The 10,633-nt window shown below is 40.1% G+C and overlaps 1 protein-coding gene across 1 annotated transcript; it reads right to left on the bottom strand.

Annotated features, from left to right (window-relative positions):
• Positions 1-69: 69 nt before the first annotated feature.
• Positions 70-10,610, bottom strand: pum3 (pumilio RNA binding family member 3). The gene is made up of 16 exons (XM_087144393.1): positions 10,471-10,610; positions 8,298-8,615; positions 7,846-7,978; positions 7,399-7,474; positions 6,718-6,811; positions 6,008-6,255; positions 5,682-5,785; positions 5,221-5,296; positions 4,846-4,944; positions 4,582-4,716; positions 3,363-3,505; positions 2,953-3,098; positions 2,617-2,711; positions 1,948-2,035; positions 1,274-1,379; positions 70-746 (listed from the first exon to the last, which is right to left on the bottom strand). Exons 2-16 carry the CDS (start codon positions 8,599-8,601, stop codon positions 614-616), a joined length of 1,980 nt encoding a protein of 659 aa, XP_087000519.1. The 5' UTR covers positions 8,602-8,615; positions 10,471-10,610; the 3' UTR covers positions 70-613.
• Positions 10,611-10,633: the final 23 nt, after the last annotated feature.

Here is a 10,633-nt window from a genome sequence, read left to right as displayed (position 1 = left end):
AAATCGGTCGCCACAGGAGGGCGCTATAACTTTGGATTAAGAAATAAAGTTTAACTGAACAAACACAACTGCATGAAAGATGTTGAATGGTTTTATTAAAAATTATCATCCAGAAAATTCAAAGTCTGAAGACACAATGCAAATGTCAGGTTTGAAGGATTATTTCTGACTGTTCACAAGAAACAACCAACACAGTGATTACGATACAGTGTAATATATGGAGAAGGTTTTATACATTGTGACAATTAAATACCAAGCCGGGGACCCTCAAAACAGGATGCATATTGTGTAGACTTCTCCAGAAAAGTTTTTATGACGAAATTACTTTCAATTAATTGCTGTGACCGTCTAGTCCTGTTGACTGAGCAAAACTGAGAAATGTTACATCTAAAAAGATCCCACAAATAACATTTAATCTCATGAAATCATCCCAAGGATTTGAAAATAAAGTTATCATTAAATTCATCCCTGCTATATGATGAGAATAACAAATCCTTCACACTTTGGGCACTCTTCTCCAAGATATTTCTGATTTGTCCTGGACAATTTGATGGTAGCTAACAGAACTGGCTAAAAGATATTGCTTATGATGTTCACTTCATGGCCAGACGGTTCATTTCTCCTGCTGCAGTTTTTCCATGAGGACCTCCATTCCTTTGGTGTTGATCTTCACAAGATGGCTCATGATAGGTTTCAGGGCACTGATGACACGCTGCCGTGATTTGGTTTGGCCACAATCCAGAAGGCTACAAGGACAAGAAAAAAAAACACTGACAAAGTTGACTTTCGTTTTCAAAGTCTTATCCAAAGAATACCAAAGAAACAAATTTACTTCAACTTCCTTGAAGCAGAAAGGGAAGTTTCTCTATCTGAACTACATGGGCGACAGTACTTCTATATTAAACATTGTCAAACATCTTTTATCTGGCCTATTAAACATCCGTTATTATTCGAAATACAACCATTAAAAAGAATGTTATAACGGTCTGATAAAGATAAATTGTGCTTTGAATTCAAAGTCCACCGCATGCACTAATCTATAGGCTGCATTATACTTAGTATCAATGCACAGAGATGGAGAATTATGACGACAATTTACACCCTCTATAATGAGGTTAAGATCTAAGAAGCATTTCACCAAGAGTTTCAGGCAACAAAACACCAACAGTGAAGTTCTGACTGCTTGAATTAGCCCTGTAAAGTATGACTTTTTTTTAAATACGAGAAAAGGGGGCCTCTGTGGGAAGGGACTTGCATCCGAGTACACACTAACCTGGCCAAGACCAAAGCTCCTCTGTTGGCTCTGGTCCAAGCCTGGAGACTATTCTGGTCGACAGCATCAAGAAAAACATCCGAGAACAGCCGCTCAATCTCGCCACCTGTTCATTGAAAATAGATACATTGCTATCTTTCCTCTAGTATAAATAAAATGAAGGTTGTTCATAATTCACTTTTGGTAGTTTTCCCACAAAATTCCACACATATCCATTCCAAACCTCAGCCCTAGGAACAGTAGCGAAGCTAGGGCTTAATTTCTGGAAGCGAGGATGTGAGTGGCCACTTAAAATTAAAGCCAAAAAGAGCTAGCACAAAGCTGAAATGTAAAAGATTCCTATACTTTTGTACAAACCAGGTGTAAAGAAAATCTGAAATTCAGGGTCAACATCTTGACAAAAAAAGCTGCTATCAGCTAAAAAGCTAACATTCATGTAGGAGGGGGCCACCCGGAGTTGCCTACAATTCTTTCAAGGGGGCACCACAAGAAAATAAACTACACTAAGCATCCACTGGGGGTACATGTCCCCCCCCCCCGGCGTAGTTATGCCACTGTCCAGGAACATCAACTCAAACTAGGGTAGCCCTCTTTCACTGGTAGCTTCCTTACTGCCATTTCTTAAGTCAGATATAAAGTCCAATATTCAAGTAAAAATCGGAAGAACAAGTTACCTCCTGCGGCATTTTCAAGTGTTGTTTTCTGATGCTGAAGTAGCTTTCTGATAACTAGATGACCCGCTGGATGTTCAATGATGTGAACCTGTCCAGGATTTCAGACGGAGGGGATAATTCAGTTAGTTGGCAGTTGCTGAGTTGAAGTTGTTAGCAGGTGCAATAACCAAGCCCAGAAATTACTACATATTAATCTCGTACTATCAATTTCTGAAGTCCAAGCACAAGATAAAGTCTAAGACAAGTCAAGAGGCTCGGGTCACTTGTAATGGTCTGAGTTCTGAGTTACTCAATCGCAATCCGAGTCATCAACAGTCAACAACTGATTTAAGAATGAGTACAAATCATAATTTGAGTTGGAGGCCTGAGTGACACCATACAAATAACTTGAATATGAGATCTGATCCGGTCTAGTGTTACAGCTACGCATCTGCTTTGGACATCTGAGATTGAAATCGAATACAGATGGTGACCTGAGTTTTTGCAGATGCAGTTTTGTCTAAATCTTAAGTCACTGAATTCGAGTTCTACAATCAACAAGTAACTTTCTTTGACTAAATCTTTTTAATAACAGTTATTTTTATTATTAAATCTTGTGAGTCATTGAGTACTTGATATACCACATCACAAAAAATTACAAGATCAAACTCCATCTAAGCGTGTCTGTACCTCATTTAGCTGGCTCTCTTCATCACTTGCCAAGGCTGGTATAAACTCCTCGGCAGCTAAGGATGCAATTGCCTGGTACCCTCCAACCTTATCACCTGTGGACAAAAGAAATTATGGATACTGATTGATGCACTCAAGGAAAACCCTACAAGAAGGGCATTCACTTAATAGACACGATCCCAACTGTATCAACCAAACACAGCACGGTTCACAGCATTGGCATTACGCAACAACAAGTGGTGATTGCTGCATTAATTTATGGTTACATTATCAAATTGATACTAAGAAAGCTCTAGTTAGACGCGGAATGAAAACTTGGTTGTGAGAAATGTTTACCTTTGGCGTGGGTAAGTACAGCTAGCAGGAGGAGGCAGCTTGATTTACTACAAGTTAGTTCCTTGGCGTTCTCGCTTACAAAGCTAAGCAAAGGATCCGAGGCTGCCGCTAACAACTCCTTTCTTCTCAGCTCTGTTTCCTTTTTGCTGGAACAAAGAAAAGCAATTTTGTTACTAAGAAGTCCTGGCATCCAACATAACCCACTCATACTGGCACTATGGCTGAAGTTCTTATGCAATACTTTTCCCCAGGTATTCCAGTTATAACCGTTGCCTTAATTGCAGCTTCACGTTAGCCATTAATGCACAAACTCCAAATTAGGCCTAATCCTTTCAGCTTTCTAGCACGGAGCTAATGAGATAACAGTTTCATTGAGCAGGTCCTAAAGTCTTTGCCTCCATTGATGATACCTGGTCGGATTGCCATCTCCTTTCCTTAGTATCTCCACTATCTGGGGATGAAAATGAGTGGAGTTCCTCGGAGAGAGGAGATAAAGTAGCACTTTACGTCCGTACTGGTCCTCTGCAACCTCTGAGATAGATTTCATCATTTCCTGTTAATTAAGGAAAACATCAAATAACCTCTTTCACAAGTTATAGTTGTGCATCCTCCAAGTGTTGGAAAATTCATGACTGTGTGGGTTAAAGGTCTAATTATTGATTTTTGACTTGAATGAATGAATTTGACGTTAAAATCCATCAACATGAAGATCATGCATAGTGTGAGTGAAGGGTGGTATCCTTCCTGACTTGAACACTCTCTCATCAATACGGGGGTGATGGCCTAATCAATACTGGGGAGATGGCCTAATCAATACAGGGGACATGGCCCAATCAATACTGGGGAGATGGCCTAATCAATACAGGGGAGATGGCCTAATCAATACAGGGGACATGGCCCAATCAATACTGGGGAGATGGCCCAATCAATACGGGGGAGATGGCCCAATCAATACAGGGGGGATGGCCCAATCAATACGGGGGAGATGGCCCGATCAATACAGGGGAGATGGCCTGATCAATAGAGGGGAGATGGCCTAATCAATACAGGGGAGATGGCCCAGTTCAATGAAGACCGTTCAAACAAACATTGGTCACATGCACCAAATACCCGAGACCCTAGGCATGCACGCATAGCGAGTTCCCTCCAAAGGAAATTCAAACTGAAACACTTTCAACATTACACGGTATAAAATGCCTCCATAAGTCCCTCTTGCATGGGAGCAAAATTCACAAGAGGTTCTAAGCACAGAAATGTACCAAGTAACAAAAAACCTGCTTAGCAGATGTGGGTTACCACCCAATATGAGAGGCACTGTGTATAATGTGGGACTGGTTCCCTTCCAATCTTGCTTAAAGCAGTAGTTTCTGCTAATTGGGCTTGTGAAATTTGATCCAGATTGGTCAATCTTTGACCCGGTGTGTTATGAATCTATAAACTGAAGATCCTTCCTTTCATTTGTGTGCTTACACTTTTCGTAATGCTGTAATGTCACTCGTCACACAGATGATCCAGGAAATTGCTCAGTAGGGATATAGTCAATGATAGAAACAAACCCGACATCAAGGTCTCATCTAATGGACGAATGTCTCGAATTTAGGGGTTATATCTGAGTGCAAGCATGCTTACATCAATGATGACTTTTCGAACCAGTAATGTGTCATCTACGCAGTCAAACAATGCCAGGAGCACCAGGTGACCAAACTCTTCCTTACATATCTTGACGACAAACGTCTTGAAGGATTTGATGATGGCCTTACGATCCTGAGACACGACAAGAAGAAGAAAAACAGCCTCATTTTTCCAGGTTAGCGCAAGACATACAGTGACCCAGGTTCCACGTCGACACATCATCAGAATCAATCTGGGCTTTTTGATTCATAATGAAATTACCTTAGCTGTGCCAAACCACAAGCAATGCATGGCCGCCCTCGCTCCATCATGAGTGTGAAGTATATGAACAACCACGTCCCGCATTCCTTCTATCAATTCCTGAAGAAAAAAATTCATCAAAACATGAATATATGAAATCCTAACACTGGATGACTGAACATTCATTAAAATGAAAACAACTGTTGCGATTTCCTGAAATTCAGTTGCAATTATAATACTGTACCACATATTCTTACCGATTCAATTTCAAAACAATTGCAAAGTGCAGGCTACCAAATTAATTACATGTATTTCTCATTACATGTACATTTGTGATTGCGCGTGCTCCTTTTCCTAATTAAACTCTGTGAAACCACTAATTGGCAAACTTCTTACCGTCTTCATCTTGGCTGGTGCATGAACCAAGAAGTCCAACAGAGCTTTGTGGACAATGGAATGTTTCACCACTGACCTACAGACAAAAATTAAGAGAGAGGCAGAAAGAGACGCAAGCTCCCTTCTTGAATCATTCCTTGGATGCAGAAGTTCATTTTTTTTTTTGGAGAGGGCTACCTGTGATTTTTCAAACTAAGAACATGGTCTCAAAAGAGAAGCAGACAGCCTCCTATCAGGGTGCTGCATAGAGGGCGCTATTCCAAACCAACATGAAAGCAGAGTAAAAATAATGGGCAACTCTAAATGAGCCAACTTCACAACTCACTCTTAATATCTTAAAATTGTTGCAAAGGTAAAGTGCTTCCACGGTACACGGTACAAACTGGGAGAGCACCGATTGTCAAATCTGTGGATGGGTATTTGATTCTGTAGTTGATCTTCAACTGTTAAAGTGACCCTACTTTTCGATGACTTGGCTCAGCATCTTCAGCATGTGTTCCATGATGCCCTGCTTCTTATCTGGCTCTTTTTCCAAGATGTCCTCAAGTGTGTGGGTGCCTTCCTCCTGCAAAACCAAAACAATAACTACAACTGTAATGCATTCTCGCACATTTTCAGATGGTTTTGACCCAAAAACAAACTACAAAGCCAAGATTTCTTCAATGTATTGTTATACAACAGCTTCAACTTCTGACCAGTAGAGAACAGTCGGGCCAAACAATTAAAATGTTTTACGGCTGGGTAGCCCTGGCAACAGGTGATCGTATCACAAAGAGCTGGCTCATACCTTGAAGATGGCAAAGCGAGGGCTGTAAAACTCCTCCAGCAAGGCCGAACGCTGCTTGGCATTGGCATGATAGTTGTATGCCAACTCCAAGACCTCTGCTGCTTCCCGATGGCGGACCAACTTGCTGACTTGACCGTGGAAGCATGTCATGATGTAGGACCGGTGCTCCTTCTTGCCGTAACGAAGCATCTTCATCACAAAGTGCTTGGAGTACTTTCCTTTTGCCAACAGCAAGATTTTTTCAGCATCTGTTCTTGTTCAAAATGCATAGAGGACAAAGTAGACGTGTACGTTTTGTACATGAACAAGAAAATAAGTGTCAAATGGATGTGAAAGAAAAAAACCGATACGACCACAAAAGGCAGTGATCATTCTTCATTGCAGTTACAGCTCACATTCCATTCTTGAATCATCCTGCATCATTGTAAAAAACTAGGAATCTACGAATTACGAGAAGGAAAGATAAATCAAAACAAAAATGTATTTCAATCAAATCAAGACTAGACTAAAGTTAATTATCTGTTATGCATGAAAATTGCTTTTTGAAGTTTGTAAGATAATCTGGTTTGCTAGATACAGGAAGATATTTGAGTGGATGCAAACATTCCTGGTGAGTGGCTCAATGTTTCTCATTTCCAATGAGGAAACCAATCCGCCTATCAATCAGCCGATAAATCCTAATTTTTTGTGCATAAACAAATGCAACTGACCTTTGACCTCATCAAAGATCTCCTGTCTCTGTTTGTCGCTTCCAAACTGCAGACAGCACTGGATGACTCTGACAGTATCATGTGCTGACAAAAGCTGAGTCAATTTACAAAAAAAAGGAAGAAACTACACTGTGATTTTCAGAGGTTTAAAGGGCAACTTTGTACAGCTTCAAACTGACAACTAAATATTAGAACAAAACTTCAACCTTCCTTGATTTTACTATATTTTCCAAAACGTTGATATAGACCTGTTGGGGTTGATGGACGAGGGTGGAACGTTTTCAGGATTACATGTAAACATTCAAACGAAAAAAGTTCCAAATCCGTTTACAGATTTCCCCAAGAGTTTAACGTCCCTTTTTCAGGTTTGACATTTTGATTGCCTTAATCTGGCGTACGGTTATTAATGTAAACAATGCTTTTAAAATGTAATCTGAATTTCAGAACACTTTACTGCTTGGTCATATCAAAGGAATACCTTGAATTCATCACCGGAACTTTGATTCAACTTTTTACATTGTATACAATTTGTTGTGTTTAAAGTTTTTAATAACACCGTGGTAAGGGTGGGACGTTTACACTTTGAAAGATTTAAACGGTATGGGAAAGTTTTCTAAACATTTTTAGAATGAAACATAATTTCCTACCCATAATGGACAACACTTGAGACTTTGAATTTACCTCAAATACTTTGCCTTGGATTAGACCACACAGCTCTGTCAGCAGCTTGGATCTTTTCTCTTTGCTGCAGTTTTTCCTGTAAAATTGCCACAGTATATCAAGATGACAGGTGTTTTGTAACTTGACCTCAGCCGTGTACATTGTGTTTATTTCAGAAATGGAATTACAAAGACTTCTAGCAACATCCAAGCTTTGGAAAAAAATCAAACTTAAAAATTATTTCAAATGAATGTAGACGGAATTCCTGGCATAATTTCTCTCCAATCCACAATTTGAACGAGACTTTTTTTTGCCCTTTTTTTCTCCTAAAGAGTAATGGAAAATTTGGAGAACACCACTTTGCCAAGGCAAGTCACACATGAACTAAATGTACATGTTCTAACCCCATGCTACAGTCACTCAAATATGTCCAAGCCCAGAGGCTGGTTGTCCAACCTCTCTACTTACTCTCTGACAGTATTCCAGATTGTTTTGGCTCGCTGCGTCAGTTCATAATTACTCTTGAGCTTACGTCGTTCCAGCTTCCTATCCTTGAAGCTCAATTCTTCAAGTTTGGGCCGTTTGGTATCTCCTTCCTCATCTGCGGCAAACGGGAAAAAGATCAAGTCAGACCAACAAGCAACAGAACTCCAAAACCAGTATGGGGCATGTCTGCACTCAGAGCAACACAAATATTATTAAATGATTACAGAACTTTATTGGCTTGAAGGAAGGAATGGGAGGAAACTAACTTTAGTCCTGTCTGTGGAATTCATTAAAATCCTGCAACTTGCATGTAATTTAGGGATCTGTCGACAATCCCACCAGTGAGCAATGGTGTTCCAATGAAAACATGTAGCCTTTGTTGAAGCACAAAAGTATTAGGAGTTTCCCTTAATGTTAGTCTTGGTTATGGCTACCTTTCTCATCACTGGGGCTTTTTCTCTTGACGCCTTGCTTCTTTGCTGCAGCTTTACTTCCACTGCTGGAGAATTTGAATGCCTTCTTCCTGCGGAATCTCTCTGAGGAATTCTCTTTGTCACTGGGTGCTTTCTCTGTCTGAAGCTTCTTAGCTTTCTTCAAACCTCCACTTTGCTTTGGCAGCTTGCCACCTTGTTTACCACCAGGTCTTGATTGTTTACCAACTTTTTTTGAGACTGTTGTTTTAGATGGGTATGAAGCAACTTTTGGTGAGGACACCGACTTCATCTTTGGCTTAGCCATGACTGTGAAAATATCTGTGGACACACAAAAAATAGCACACATATGATTGGAACTGGTGAAAAAACGAAAGTAATAAAACAGGGAGGTTTCTGCACTGGTTGATTTCACAGCAGTTGTTACAAGTGGTCTTTCTTAAGATGGAATTCGAAATTTCTGCAGTAAAGGCAGACATCAATGTATGATTTAGTTGGTCATTTTGCTAATTTACATGTTCATACAAAAGGCTCTAGGGTCTACTATCACCAGATCAGGTTATGACCAAACAAGAAATATGGCTGCAGACATTATGTCCTACTCTAGGGACACGATGAAATGTGTGAAGGCGCTGTTCATTTCATACATGTAGCATGAAGGCCTATCTCGCTTGGTATGGATTAATATTCGTGTTTTCCACATGCTGTACATTATGACTAGCATTGAATTCCAATTTCATTTTTTTTACTCGAAATCTCAATATGCCTTATTGCCATGGTTGCTAATGTCGCAGGAGTGATTTTGCACAGTGGCAGAAAGGTACTGTGGGAAGGAAAAAAGGAGTAAACATTGCCCCCTTTTCCTTCCCACAATGCCTTCTACCATCATGACCATCTGTACCAAATCACCCATGCTGTATTGTGGCAATAAGGCTTATTGCCAGGAGTTTGTTTGCTTGTTTTTTGACAATATCGAGGCATGTGACATTTTTTTTAAAGTGAGTCTGATTTAAATGTAACATATGCCAAAGGATAAGTTTTAAAATAAGGTTTTTAATGATAGCAAAAGCAATGTTATGCGATGTTGGGTTGGGGAGTTGTGATTTTTTAAAAGATTTTAAACGAGCGTATTTTGTGCCTCCATATTTGTATTGAATAACATAGGAAAGTCCTAAAAAAAAAGTGACCTGCAATCCTTGCTTTGCGTTAAGCTTCACTTTCTTTGAACATAGGCCATTCTATATACCGTTAGAAAGCAAATTTCAAATCCTGTGAAATCAAATACAAATGGACTGAGCTCAGTTCACGTACAAAATTCTTGTGATCAGTTGTTCATTTTTTCAATTCTTGTAGGCAACAACATCATGAGCATTACACAAACATTGTAAGCCCGTGACGGGCAAGCAGGTTCAAAATGCGGCTGCGCCGTCATGAATCATGGCAAGATGGCGTGCACAGCGTGCATGCACGACATGGGACTGAACACCTTGTAGTCCGATTAAAAAAAAGCACCCCTTCAAAGCTTCAGAATTTGCTCAAATAACACCCACTTACAGCTTAAGAGTTATGTTTCACAACAATTTACCTTAAATGACAACGCTCTGTTACAAATCAGGATTAGTTGGGTGGAATTTTGAGCTTGAACTTTAGCGGCACTTCCTGGAGGTCGATCGGAAAATTTCGAAAATGAACGTGAACTTTGTGTTTTTCGCATTAGGCCTACATATTCATTAATTTGTCAGTCAGACTCCTTACAGCGGGGCGAAATCCGGACACACCTTCTGCAGGCAGAGAATTGGGCTAACAGTTGTGTGGGCACCTTTCGGAGGTCGCGCGTAGGGTGTGTTTGCACATACACATGACATTGACATACAGTTTTACAGTACCTACAATATCCACGGATTACAGACATGACAGACAAGCAAAAAAACAAACATTGAATGTGCTTAGCTAGGGTTATAAAGACAAAAAGACCCTAATACTATAGCCTATAGCAATTTAGGATATTGAGAGTAGGCCCTACCAGCCTATGCCATGGCATGCACGGATCAATAAAGGACATGATGGAATGGAGTTAAGACACATTGACAGTAAAATGTTAATCTGAGGCATTGCAGAGATTTTTGTCTTATTTAATAGGAACACTTGATCAGATTACGAAACATTCGTCACTTACCTCCGCTGTTTTAATGTGGCGCTCTCTTTTCCATTCTTACCCGTGTTTTTGTTAGAAATAACCGAACTCGAAGTGTCGCACAACGCATGGAGAAGGTGGGGACACTGCAGCGCAAGCACGTGGATCTCTCTCTAGTGTACCTGGGTATTTTCATGCTCATTGA

This window comes from Acanthaster planci, linkage group LG12, assembly GCF_054643075.1.
Source record: "Acanthaster planci isolate LZ-2023a linkage group LG12, COTS_SCS, whole genome shotgun sequence".
NCBI lineage: Eukaryota > Metazoa > Echinodermata > Asteroidea > Valvatida > Acanthasteridae > Acanthaster > Acanthaster planci.
Note: the sequence above shows the minus strand (reverse complement) of the source record. Positions and strands in the feature narration are given on the sequence as shown.